The following is a 14,559-nucleotide window of genomic DNA, read 5'->3' on the forward strand; positions in this document are numbered from 1 at the left end:
TGTAGCTTGTAGAATAACAAGTCATTCAAGATGTAGCCACTTTTAGGGTTTTGTAGCCGTTTCGGCATTCTCGTTAGTTTAATAATATTCTTATTATTTTGTAGTCTTGTTCGTTGCGCACTTTAATATTCAACTTGGTATCAGAGCAGGTTTCATCCTTCGGGATTTAATCTGCTTCTGTTCGTATTGTTTGTTTGTTATTGTTAGGCTTTTATTTTAAGCCGAAAAAAAAAATTGTGATGCTCTGAGTCCCGCCGCCATAACCACATCGCACCGGAGCCGACGCCTAAAGTTTGAAGATTAGCCAGCTTGCAGTTGCATCATTCTGACCCGCACCCACTATCATTTCCTCATCAGATCACCACCACGCTGCCACTAGAAACACCCGCTGCAAATTCGATTGAATCTGCACCTTGCCTACTTGAACCATTGTGCCACCATCTTCTCGTACCTGTTGTTGCACCTGCACCCAGATCCCTTGCCGTTGTCTCGCAGCCGCCAAGCCATCCAGTCACCCACCGTTGCATCACCGCATCTAGGCCCACCTGGACCACTCCTGTAGTAGTACAAGATCCGCTTCATCTCCACCAGTTCGACTCCCCCCACCTCACCTATATGACTCATTGCCGTTGCACCCAGAACCTGTCTCTAGCCTGATCATCCAGAATTTGTTGATTGCTAGAATGGGTTGTTCGTTTGTTCGCTTGAATCGCTTGCCTTGTCGTGTTCGCCTAACGGAGCTTGCCTTGTTGTGTTTGCCTAACGGAGCTTGCATTGTTGTGTCCGCCTAATGGAGCTTGCATCTGCATCTGCTTGTTGGCAAACTCATGATGTGTACTGCCATGAGTTTGACGGGGGATGTTGGAATTTAGGATTATTTTATTGTTTGAATTTGGGCTTAGCCCATTAGTATTAGGGTTTTGTTTTCTTGCTTATTAGGGTTTGGTTAGTTCTCTATATATATGATGCTTTGTAGCTCATAGAATAACAAGTCATTCAAGATGTAGCCTCTTCTAGGGTTTTGTAGCCGTTTCGGCATTCTCGTTAGTTTAATAATATTCTTATTATTTTGTAGTCTTGTTTGTTGCGCACTTTGATATTCAACTATTAGTTCATCTTTATTTTATATTGATTTGATTTATTTGTGATCTTAAGTTTTGTTGTTGTGATTTCAAAATATATCTTACAATCAAGAGACGACAGAGAAAGTTCCAATAGCCAAGAAGAGCTCCCTAAATCGTTCACCACAATATTTTGAACATGCATCAAGAGGAACCCAAGAAGGCTTGGGAAACCCTAGATGACGACTGAGGGAGAATAAAAAAATCACGCCCTCACGAGAAGGGAATTGATGGGAGCTCATCGCATAAAACTTTAAAACATATTAATATTTGTTCTTTTGAAAAATTTAAAAGGAATTTAGATATTATTAGAGGATATTTCAGGAATAATAGTGGGTGGAGAAATAGCATTGAAATGTTTTACCTTTTTATGATGGGTGATATTATAATGTGGGTGTGGAAATAGAATAATAAGGTGGGTCTAGCGTCACTTGAGCAAATTCAAGAAAACATATACGTGAAATACCCTTTAAGACCTACTCCAACCCATGCAGTAGAACTCAAATTTTAGGTTCCAAATATACCCCAACTTGCTCCAAGCCTTGGGTCAAATATGGGTTTTAACCGAAAACTCATTTGTGGGGAAAATTTAGGCCATGATTCCTCTCTGGATTAATGGGTTAGCCCACCATATATGTGTATTTTTTAGTTTTATATTTATAAATTCATTGAATCCAATGGCTCTTTGTGAGAATCCTATGGATCCTCAAATCGTATCTGTTCATCGTATATCATGCAGCCATCAATTATTTTAAATACATTTATTTAATTAAACATGAATAATATCTAACAAAATTGATTGCACGATATACGATGAACGGATACGATTTGAGAATCTCCGAGACCCTCACAAAGAAGATCTGTAGAGAATTCTCATTCCAAAGGGCAGGAATTATATGAAGTAGATTGAGAAGTATATATAATTGAGAAGTATGGGCCAGTGCTGAAAATGTTATGAAGGTCATAAAGGAACTTGCAGTCTACAAAACAAGAAGTTGTCGCTATCTAGACATAGGGTGCATTTGTTTCACCTCTTTAGGAGGGACTGGTTTCGACCGCCTTAACCGGGATTATTATCCTACATTTGATAAGGTCTTGGACTACAATAAATGGGACTCGCCTTGACTACGAGGCCCTCCCCACTTCGCTAAACCCCGTTATCTAGTCCCATACTTTTGCTTGGTATTAAGCGGGACTAAAAGAAAATTGAGGCTGAGATCCAGACCCCAACTTTTGCTTGCTAAATAACAACATCCAATCCTTGGGCTTCCTTCTTCTTCTGCGGCGTCGTCACCGTGGCGAACAGTCGGCTATGCTTGTTCTTCCTTTTTCCTAAAAAAATCCCAGATGGCTAGCTTTGGGGATGAATAGAAATTTTTCAGAAAACCCCTGGGCTTTGCTTTCTTCTTCTACCCATCTCTAAAAAACCATTTTCTCTGTTTCAAATAATGCTCAAAGCTTATTTCTTTCTCGATCAACACTTTGACCAACTCGCCAGAAAAAGAAAATCAAGAAATTGGAAAAATCAATGGAGTCAGTCAGACAATTGATGGAGATGATGATTGATTGGTTGTATAGATTATAGAGTTCAAAGGAAAGATGGGAATGATCTGGGTTTTGCAGGAAAAACAGAAAGAAAATGAGAGATGGGACATAGCTAAAGAGGGAGAAGAGGAAAGAAATTTCCAGAGAGGGGCAGAGATTTTTAGAGAAAAACAAAAAAGATGTTGAATTAATACTAAAATATTATTGGAAATGTGTTAAATAATATAATATTATAGTTTGTTAATTATCCTGTTTTTAGTCTAATATTGCATCAAACGCTTCACTAATTCAGTCCAGCTTAGTCTAGTCTAAGCCAGTCCAACTTAGTCCATGAAACTAGTACAGTCTGAGATAATTGTGTGCAACAAACACACCTATACTGATATGTGATGCATCACTTATACGTACATGAATGAATAACTTTGTTGTTATTTTTTCTTTAGGTCAAAGCCTTTTTTGTTAGTGTTGTGTGCGCGCGCGCACACACACACACACAAGTAACAAGTAATGAACAAATTAATTTTTGTTTAATTTTTATACTCTGTTTTTTATGAAGATGGTATATTTCTCTTAAGTGATATATAGCTTCCTTTTTCTTTTTCTTTTTGTGTTCGAAATTTCCCAGTGCAGTACGGTATCTGCTTGAAACTTGGAAATAAACTTGGAAATAATCCTTCTAATAAACTAGCCTTCATGCATGCGCGTGATAAGACATTTTTTGAATCACAGCGTGTTACGTGCGACTTATACGTTTTAAATGTATTTATATGCGTGAATTGCTTCAATAATAATTTTTTTTATGACAAAAAGAAAGTCAAATATTTGAAGTAAATGAATACTATTAGACCATGCTAGAAGAAACCCCTGATAAACCAATCAAAGTAGCTGAATCCACATAATAAAATCGGTATTTTAATTTTCATTTACATTCTATTGAATTTACATTAAAAATAGAGAAAATAATATTTAATAAACAACTGATTGAATCACATTATTGCTTACCTATTGTGAGGCTAAACCCATCCCCTCCCCTTGGTGTAGATAACATCATTTGTTAAAAAAAAAAACGTTCATTTGACAACTAATTGAATCACATTATTATGCGCAAGCGAAAGACCTTTTTTATAATTGGCACTACGCGCCTCTTAAGTGTTTAAAATAGAGAAAATAGTATTTAATAAACAACTGATTGAATCACATTATTGTGCGCCTACGAAAGACCTTTTTTATCTCCGGCGATACGCGTCTCTTATGTTTTGAACGTATTTTGAAAATAGAGAAAATAATATTTAACAAACAATTGATTGAATCACATTATTGTGTGCCTACAAAAGACCTTTTTTATCCCCAGCGATACACATCTCTTATGTTTTGAATGTATTTTGAAAAGTTTAGTGTAGATAATATCCTTTTTATCCTCGGCGATACACATTATTGCTAGCACATTGTGAGCCTAAACCCATCCCCTCTCCTTTAGTGTAGATAATATCATTTGTTCGAAAAAAAAACAATCTAATTGAATCACATTATTATGTGTGTGCGAAAAACCTTTTTTTATAACCAGCACTATGTGCCTCTTAAGATGTTTTGAACATGTTTAAAAATAGAGAAAATAATATTTAATAAACAACTGATTGAATCACATTATTGCTAGCCCATTGTGAGGCTATGCCCACCCTCCTCCCCCGTAGTGTAGATAATATCATTTGTTCAAAAAAAAAAAATCATTTGACAACTAATTAAATCACATTATTATGCGCGTGCAAAAGACCTTTTTTTATAACTGGCATTGCACGCCTCTTAAGATATTTTGAACATGTTTAAAAATAAAAAATATAATATTTAATAAACAACTGATTGAATCACATTATTGTTAGCCTATTATGAGGTACTAATTAAAAAAAATTATTATTAAAAAAACATTGTTTATATGACGAAAATACCCCTGCATTATTTTGAGCTACTTTTGAATTTTTTTGTTAGGGGAGCATTTTTGTCCAAAATGTTTTGGTGAAACCGTGACCCCAAAAGGGGTTTGCTGGCTTCATGTATACAGATAAGTTCTTGGTGCTTCCGATGACCTTGATTAATATATCACCAAATGGATTACAAGAGTATTCTTTGGGGTAAGAGTATCCTTTCTTTTCTTGTTATCAAATGATATCGTGGAATGGTAGAATCAAATTTGAGACTTTGATCATGTGTGAAAGTAATAGTCCCAAAAATATAAATCGCAGAAGGGTTGTCTATGTGATTTAATGAACGTCAAACATAAATTATCATGCATGCGCGTGATAAGACATTTTTTGAATCACAGCATGTTACGCGCGACTTATACGTTTTAAATGTATTTATATGCGTGAATTGCTTCAATAATAATTTTTTTATGACAAAAAGAAAGTCAAATATTTGAAGTAAATGAATACTATTAGACCATGCTAGAAGAAACCCCTGATAAACCAATCAAAGTAGCTGAATCCACATAATAAAATCGGTATTTTAATTTTCATTTACATTCTATTGAATTTACATTAAAAATAGAGAAAATAATATTTAATAAACAACTGATTGAATCATATTATTGCTTACCTATTGTGAGGCTAAACCCATCCCCTCTCCTTGGTGTAGATAACATCATTTGTTAAAAAAAAAAAAAACGTTCATTTGACAACTAATTGAATCACATTATTATGCGCATGCAAAAGACCTTTTTTATAACTGGCACTACGCGCCTCTTAAGTGTTTAAAATAGAGAAAATAGTATTTAATAAACAACTGATTGAATCACATTATTGTGCGCCTGCGAAAGACCTTTTTTATCCCCGGCGATACGCGTCTCTTATGTTTTGAACGTATTTTGAAAATAGAGAAAATAATATTTAACAAACAATTGATTGAATCACATTATTGTGTGCCTACGAAAGACCTTTTTTATCCCCAGCGATACGCATCTCTTATGTTTTGAATGTATTTTGAAAAGTTTAGTGTAGATAATATCCTTTTTATCCCCGGTGATACACATTATTGCTAGCACATTGTGAGCCAAAACCCATCCCCTCTCCTTTAGTGTAGATAATATCATTTGTTCAAAAAAAAAAAAATCATTTGACAACTAATTGAATCATATTATTATGCGCGTGCGAAAGACCTTTTTTTATAACTGGCATTGCACGCCTCTTAAGATTTTTTGAACATGTTTAAAAATAAAAAATATAATATTTAATAAACAACTGATTGAATCACATTATTGTTAGCCTATTATGAGGTACTAATTTTAAAAAAATTATTATTAAAAAAACATTGTTTATATGACGAAAATACCCCTGCATTATTTTGAGCTACTTTTGAATTTTTTTTGTTAGGGGGGCATTTTTGTCCAAAATGTTTTGGTGAAACCGTGACCCCAAAAGGGGTTTGCTGGCTTCATGTGTACAGATAAGTTCTTGGTGCTTCCGATGACCTTGATTAATATATCACCAAATGGATTACAAGAGTATTCTTTGGGGTAAGAGTATCCTTTCTTTTCTTGTTATCAAATGATATCGTGGAATGGTAGAATCAAATTTGAGACTTTGATCATGTGTGAAAGTAATAGTCCCAAAAATATAAATCGCAGAAGGGTTGTCTATGTGATTTAATGAACGTCAAACATAAATTTTCTCTCAAGTCCTTGACTACAAAGTAAAGAATAAAAAATTATAAACTCCTCTCTCTCTCTCTCTCTCTCTCTCTCTCTCTCTCTCTCTCTCTCTCTCTCTCTCTCTCTCTCTCTCTCTCTCTCTCTCTCTCTCAATATTTGTGTGTTACGAAGTATGCTCACTTTCTTCTCCTTGAAGTTTTTCTCTATATTCCCCATACATACAACTTGGAGAATCTAGCTCCAAACATTAAAGCAAGAAAACTTTAGCAGCAGAAAATGGAAAGGAGAAAGCATATGTCATGGATAATGATCATGAGAAAAGAGAAGCTATAGGTATGTCCAAAAGAAGATTTTTGTTTCATCGTGTTTTATTTATTTTTAAGGTATTTTTCTTTCTTTACAAAAGTGGTTATGGGGTCAAGATTGTTGCCTTTTAGCCCTTTTCCCTTTAGTCATTGGGGCCTCTCAAACAAAGGTGTCTCGTACGTATACTTTGAGGATCAAAAGCAGCTAAGATTATCTGCCTTCAAATGGTTGGTTCGCATTTTTTTAGTGCCCACATATCTTGCAGGGATATCAGGATTATGGTCATCAAACAGCTTTTAAATTATTATAAGGTGACCGATTTTGATTAATAGTTACACACATCACCTTTAAGTTTAGGCTAAAATTATCTCATATTAGAAAACTCTTTAAGTTTAGGCTAAAATCAACATTTATCGTCGATATTTTTGACATATCTGTTAAATATCGAAGAAACTCTTATTTTTAGTCCAAACTAATGTTTGACAATATCTAAAATTTCATTTTGAATTTCCATTATTTCCGTTGAAAGCAACAAATATCGATATCAATATATTCGTTGATATTTTTACAAATTTACATATTAACATTTTTACCAATACCAATATTTGAAACATTGCCTTTAATTACCCCATTGTGATTTAATAGCATGCATGAATTGATATATATTGGATTAAGAGCCCAGACATCTAGGATATATTTAATTTGAACATCAAACTGTGTAATGCACTAACGTTTAACTATAACATATTACCGTAACAGTGTAATCTAAGTTATGTAACATTGGAGCAGGGACGAAGCTAGGGGACATCTTAAAAATTTTGAGCTCTTTTTTTGGATAATAAAGTTAGTTCTTTTACAAATGTTGAAAAAATTTATTACAAAATGTCTAATTTTATTACTCTATTGTCTAATTTTGTCTTTAATTGTTGACATTCTAATGCTCATTTGTACTAATTAACCAAATACATGCAACTCAACAAGGTTTAAACATTAGTACGGGAGAAAAATATACAAGATAGAGGGGCATTTAAAAACTAAAAGAGGATTTTCACTATTTTAATATGATTAACTGAATAATCTGCAAAGCAAAAAAAATGGGAATGATTAATTGAATAATTTGTAATTTAAAAAAAAAAAGGGTGAGAGGGGGGATTTGCCCCCACTGGGCCTTACCTCTCTTGGTCCATGCCTTGGAGTGTTAATTTGAACAATTACTATGTAACTTAACATCCACACCGTAAAGGGCAATCTCGGTATAGTAATACCAACATCATTTGGTGCAACGTTAAGATAACCGTATAACCTTGGAGTGTAAATTTAAGTAGTTAAGATGTAACCTTACCTTAGACCTTGTATATTTTGAATGATTAGGATGTTGTGTAAGTTCATAATGTTACATAATAATTAATAACATGCGTTCGTACTATAATAGTAGGTCATTGGTAATTTAATCAAGTTGAAGAACAAAAACCTACCTTGACAATATAAGAGAACATCACAATGTAACTACCAACTTTCCTATAATAATAATCACGTCATTGTTTGTCAGTAACTTGAACATTATCATAGTTATGTAGCGTAAGAGTGTAATTTTGAACCATAGTAGTGTATCTTAAATGATACCGATACCTTATTTTTTAATAAGGTACATCAGAATTCTTTCATTTCTTTCTGTTATTCTGTTTCTTTCTTTTTTTTTTTTAAAAAAAAAAAACAAGAATGTCGGGAAAGGAGGTACTCTAATTTGGGGCCTCAAATACAAAGATAAATTATCTTAAACAACTGAACTAAAAATTTCTTAATTCGCGCAATGTAGCTTTACTTAATGGCAATTAATATTATCTTAATGTTAAACAGGAGAATGAAGTTTACGTCCTTTTAGTAAAAGGTTGCTTAACATTTTTAACTCGTATTATTACTGCGTTGTGCGATTCAATTAAAATTTGTGGGGTCTCAAGGAGTTCCTTTCATTCTCATCCAACCCGGCCCATGCGGGTTTAAGACTTATAATTCAACAACTAAATGATATCATTGATGAACTCTGTGTGGCTCTAACATGCCACGTTCACCTTACCATGCAACCCTCATTCTTCAGCAACACTTCAGTTTTATGCTAGTGCCATAGTCTGAACTACTTGGTCATGATTTATATGATGAAGGTACACGTATGTATGGATTAGATCTCACATTAAGAGAAGCATCTCAGTTATGGTAAGGGTGCTATTACTTTGTATTAACCCGTTCTCTTATTTCTTTGGTAATAATAAAGAACTTCGCCTTTCATTATCCTTAAAAGTAAATAATTCTACAATACGTGTAGTTATTTGTAAACCATAGTATTAAGTAAACTTTATATGATATATATACAAGGGCTCTGCTTTGATCCACTTGGAAGAGAAATTTGCAGCTACTATAAGGTACTCAATTTATTTCCTTGAGCTTTTTTCAATGGTCAGACAAGATCGATGCCCAATTGCACAAAAGGTCATGCCCCTGTTAGAGTGTTTAATTCTTCAGTGTGTTGATGGTTCATGGGAGCGTACCTTTGACATTTGTGGCAAGTTTGAGCACAAACTGCGGCGTCATGTCGCATGGTGGGCCAATAGTATCCAACTGTCAATGCTTTTTGGGCGAGCGGTCTTCCACCAACATGATTCCTGTATATGCCAGAGTGGATGTTATTTAGGATTTGTAGGCCCATCTCCAGAGTGACACATAGAGTGTGGGGCCTAGAGGAGGAATGTTGTTAAAGTTTCCCAATGATGATGGTATATCATGAAGCCTTTGGGACCAGTTTCTTGGCCAAGTGGCGTCTTCAGGCAGCTTTCCGAATTAGATGCAATCGATGATCTCATCTATCTAGTTTTCCCTTATGTCGATAGTGGCATCTACTTCTAGTTCAGGTTCATAAATGCTTGGGGCAACAAGGTATTCGAATGACATTGTTCGCCGAAAGGCATAGTCAACGGTGGACGCGATGGTTGCTAGGGCATCGACATGACCGTTCTTGTTTCTAGGGATTTATTGGATTTTGTGCTTGTCAAAACCTTCGAGTGCCTTGGCCTTGGCAAAGTAGAGTTCATCGTTGCATGATAAGTTGCGTAGTCACCTTTGACTTATACGATCAACATTGAGCCGCAATGGAATGATAGCTCATTGACTTGTAATTCCGCCACAATCTTTAGTCTAATGAGCAGTGCTTTGTATATAGCTTCGTTGTTGTTGGCCTTAAATCCAAGCTTCAGAGACTACTCGAGTATAGATCTTAACCCATGCTTCGTTTATATTTGACGATCCGTCCATGTAGAGTTTCCACAAACATGTATTCTTGGATGTTTTCTACGGATCTGTGAAGAAATGGATGTCTTGATTTGTCATGGTGAATTTTGCCAAAAGTGTGGAAGCACTTAGGGCTTAATCGAGGTCTTAGGATGATAGATAATTTTGTGTTGCCCTAGTTCTATATGCATTAATCCTAGATGATGTGTCGGAACTGTGCATGATGGATTGAAGGGGATATTCCATCATGTACACCATTCAGAATGAATGGAAAGTATGAACGAAGTTTCCTAGCTGCTGTTACCAATGTCAGGATAAGCTTTTCCATTTTCGGGTGTCGAGTTTCTGGTTCGAGAAGAGCTTTAGACACATAGTATACTGGTTTATGCTCCCCCGAGTCTTCTTGTTCAAGTCTTCTTGTTCAAATCCCTATCTGAGAACATTTGAATGTTAGAATCAATAGAAAAGGGCTTATTGGTGGTAAACACCATCCTAGACCTTTTGCATGTGACATTTCTTTTCTTTTTGGTTTAAACTAGATAATCTTGCTCCTCGTAAATGCAATTGACGTGGAACATGTGACCTTCCATTGGGCCCTTACTCTTAGAGATTGCTTGAATCTTCTTGTGAAATGTTTCAGGAGTAACGTGAATTTGGATAAACGAATCTTGCTGAGGGCCGAACAGACGTGGCTTAATCAGCGGCTCCTTAAAACAAGAGACAATGTCTTCAAGGGCCTTCAAGGGCCTTCAATCGCCTTTCAAGGTTAGTGAGCCTTGTCTACTCCCTTATTTGTGAATCTTTTTGACAAAATCATGGAACTGCAATAAACTCTCCCACATTCAATTCATGGTGGGAGTGTGTCTTCATTTTTTGAGATGGAGCCGCACCTGGAAGTGGCGTAGCCACATTGGGGTCGTTTTGCGGCATTCATAAGAGTGGTAAAGTGATTTAGTCAGGATGAATATGAGTTCACTTTCAATGAAAACACCAATTGTTCGAACCAACTTTTCCCATTGCCATAGGCGGTGGTGATGCACAAATCCAAGGAACATGTAAAAGAATAAGTAGTTGTAAGCAAGCCAAAAAACTGGGGATATGCCAGTCAAAGGCTCTCAAACGGTCAAGATAGTAAGCAATATAAGACTCAAGATGTGGGTAAGAGAATAAGTATGCGAGCATTGCATTTCTAGAGATGAACCCTAAAAGTAGGCGTTGGTTCAATTTGATTTTTTTCAAAACTAAAAATTGAACCGAAATTACTATGTGGATCGGTTAGGTTTTTTGTCGATTTTTGTTCAGTTCGATTTTTTTCGATTCGATTATGGTCCGATTAATTTGTTGATGCACAAAACTGGAGGTCTTGGAACAACGTCAATCCGACTGTGAATCTGCATGAAATGTAAATAACACAAGATGTATCGTGGTTCACCCCAAGATTTGGGTTACGTCCAAACTGATTGTATTGTATTTCTCTAAGAAGTGAGGGAGAGAGAGAGCTCTGAGAGTGAGAGCGTTGAGAGGGTGAGGAGCTTTAGGAATTGGCCTCTCTCTAATTGTGAGGGTGATGGGTCCTTTTATAGAATAAGGACTCCTCACTTATTACATATTTGCCCTTTCCTTTACCACATAATTACATTTAAGTCCCTCGAGTATTTATACGAGGTCTAAATACGAGGCCCTAAATATGGTATAAACAGTAGTCCCCCAAGTCTTCAGTCAAAAGAGTCTTTTGGCTAGAGACTTGAAATTCAGTTCATGTGTGGGCCGAAGTAGCTAGATGTTGTCTTGAACTGATGCTCGATATGAGGCGGTACTCAATCTGAAATGATGCTTAACTAGAAGTAGCACAAGCTGCGAGGCTGCTTAGCTCGTGGCTTATATTTGTCTTGGTTGGCTCGGCTTATGGCGTTTGAAGGTGAGGGAGTCCTTTTTATAGAATAAGGGCTCGCTCCTTTATACATAAGTGATGGGCTAAGTCCCCCAAGTATTTTTCATGAGTGCTCTCTAATGAAAGTGAGGGAGTCCCTTTTATAGAATAATGGCTCGTTCCTCAGTACATAGATAATGGGCTAAGTCCCCCAAGTATTTTCATAAGGCCCAGTTGAGGCCCAATATATGGTACATAATGTAGTCCCCCAAGTCTTCGGTCAATAAAGTCTGTTGGCTGAAGACTTCAAATTAAATCCGTGTATGGGCCGAAGTGGCGATTGTTCGGATGTGGTATTTGTTTACCTTGCACTGAAGCTTTGTAGGTGAAGCTTTGCAAGTGAAGTTTTGAAGCTGGAGCTTTGTAAATGAAGCTTTTGAAGCTAGAGCTTTTTGTAAATGAAGCTTTTTGAAGCTAGAGCTTTTGTAAATGAAGTTTTTTGAAGCTAGAGCTTTTGTAAATGAAGCTTTTGAAGCGTTTGAAGCTAGAGCTCTGTAAATGAAGCTTTTGAAGCTAGTTGACATGAGTGATGTTCATGAATGTTTATGTTGATTAACATGAGTGATGCTCATGAATGTTGACATGAGTGATGCTCATAAATGTTGACATGAGTGATGCTCATGAATGTTTATGTATGATTGAATGAGTAATGCTCATGAATATTTATGTATGATTGAATGAGTAATGCTCATGAATGTTTATGTATGATTGACATAAGTAATGCTCATGTATAATTTGAAGTACTGGGCGTACTTTTGATCACCTGGTTGGTGGTAATAGCGGCAGGTTGCCGAATAATTTTGGAGTATTGGGCGTACTTTTGATCACCTGGTTAGTGGTAATAGCGGCAAGTTGCCGAATGATTTTAGAGTACTGGGCGTACTTTTGATCACCTGGTTGGTGCTATTTTGGGCTTATGGGCCTTCGCTCTCCACATGACATTGCAGCCCATTTATTTTGGGCTTTGCCGGTTTTTTTTTTTTTTTTTTTTACCCTCTGATGGGGTTATACAGATGTCTCCGAAAGATAGGAAAAAATAAATTACATCACTCAAAAATAAATCCGACTCTCAGCTCAATGGGTCACACTCATAATGTCATCATCACTGCAATTATGTATGCTTCTTCTTTTGCTTTCTGCTTTTCTGCTTTTCTTGATCTCCCCGCTCCAATGGGACTTACCTCTTTTCTGCTTTTGCTTTGGCAGCTACGAACCTCCTTTTCCTTTTTCTTTGTTTTTTATTTTTTATTTTTTATCTTATTCCTTTTGGCATATGGCAGACAACATAAAGGATAAATAATAACAGGAATATTGTAAGAAAGCTTATCTTCTTCCTGTTTTCCACTAGTGCTCGTGGTATTCGCAGGAGATGGGATCTGGGTCGGCGATTACCCCTACACCTTGCCCTGATCTATAATAGTCTGATGTCCTACTGCCATCTCCATACTGGAAGGTGTACAAACACTGGTTATTGGTTTCCAGGTTGTGGGTATCCTTGATTCTGGATTATTCCCCTGCCCCTGAGCCGGACTCCATAGAGAAAGGTCACAGTTTGGATTATTCCTCTGCTCTACCAGAATGAGCGATGACAACTCATTCTTCAATTGTTGATATCAAATTACATCAGTCTCAGTCCTGCACTTCTTCCTTCTTTCCACTAGCTTTGAGGTACTAACCTAGAGAAAGAGGTATTTGGTTTAAGATACCTTCGCAGTCGATGCTCCAGAGGAAAAGGTACTTGGTTTTGCATCAGAGACTGAAACCCCTGAACTTGCAGCTGGTTTCTCTTCTGGTGTAGGGCCCTTACGAGCAAGCTTCTCCAGCTTCTCTTGCTCGGTTTTCATAAACTTCCAGATGTACGGGACAGACAACAACGATGAGATCCTACGGATCTAAATATGTTCATCTGCCATGGGATAGATTCGTCACCCGTCACGTGTACAGGTCAGAGCTTAATCAGACTCTCTTATCCGCAGTGAGGAATATTGTTATTCTCGATGGGGAAAGGCGGGGGCTGTGTCCCAAGCAAAAAGAAAGTCCTCTCCGATGCCGCACCAATTCCTGACACCGCCAATAATGCCTCGCGAAGCCCAGCGCTGGCTTACACCGACGGCACTCCCAGTTCCGCTACCAAGCCAAACAACGTTTCTATCGTCATTGAATCGCACCCGAATCCGAGCACGATTACAAAATTAAGGATATTCGTAGTGTTCTACTCAATGTACGGGCACGTGGAGGAGCTGACCAAGCGGATGAAGAAGGGGGTTGACAGCATGGAGGGGACGTAAGGGTGGTGTACCGGGTGCCCGAGACGCTGCCAGCTGGGGTTTTGGAGGCGATAAAGGCGCCGCCCAAGAACCATGAAATTCCAGAGATTTCGGCGGCAGAGCTGGCGAGGGTGGATTGGATTTTGTTTGGGTTTCTGACCAGGTTTGGGAGCATGACGGCGCAGATGAAAGCGTTTTTTTACTCGACCAGGCAGCTGTGGAATGAGCAGACCCTGGCTAGGAAGCATGGTGGGTTCTTTGTCAGCACCGGAACTCAAGGTGGCAACCAAGAAACCACTTTGTAAGCTTTTGCCTCATTTCTCAATTCTAAACTTCTTTTATGAAATTAAAAAAAAAACTAAGAAGTTGAATTGGGATTAGAAACAGAGAAGTTGGAGCTGAGAGCCATGATGATTTGAAGTTGGGTTTGGGTACAGAAACCGAGTCTGCTGAGTTCATTGACTCGGGTAT

General features: G+C 37.1%; 1 protein-coding gene across 1 annotated transcript; it reads left to right on the forward strand.

Annotated features, from left to right (window-relative positions):
- The first annotated feature begins 13,818 nt into the window (after positions 1–13,818).
- Positions 13,819–14,393, forward strand: LOC103454373 (probable NAD(P)H dehydrogenase (quinone) FQR1-like 2). The gene is made up of 2 exons (XM_070809026.1): positions 13,819–14,105; positions 14,252–14,393. The coding sequence occupies exons 1-2, from the start codon at positions 13,819–13,821 to the stop codon at positions 14,391–14,393; spliced, it is 429 nt and encodes a 142-aa protein (XP_070665127.1).
- Positions 14,394–14,559: the final 166 nt, after the last annotated feature.

The sequence above is a fragment of the Malus domestica genome, chromosome 12, assembly GCF_042453785.1.
Source record: "Malus domestica chromosome 12, GDT2T_hap1".
Classification (NCBI taxonomy): domain Eukaryota; kingdom Viridiplantae; phylum Streptophyta; class Magnoliopsida; order Rosales; family Rosaceae; genus Malus; species Malus domestica.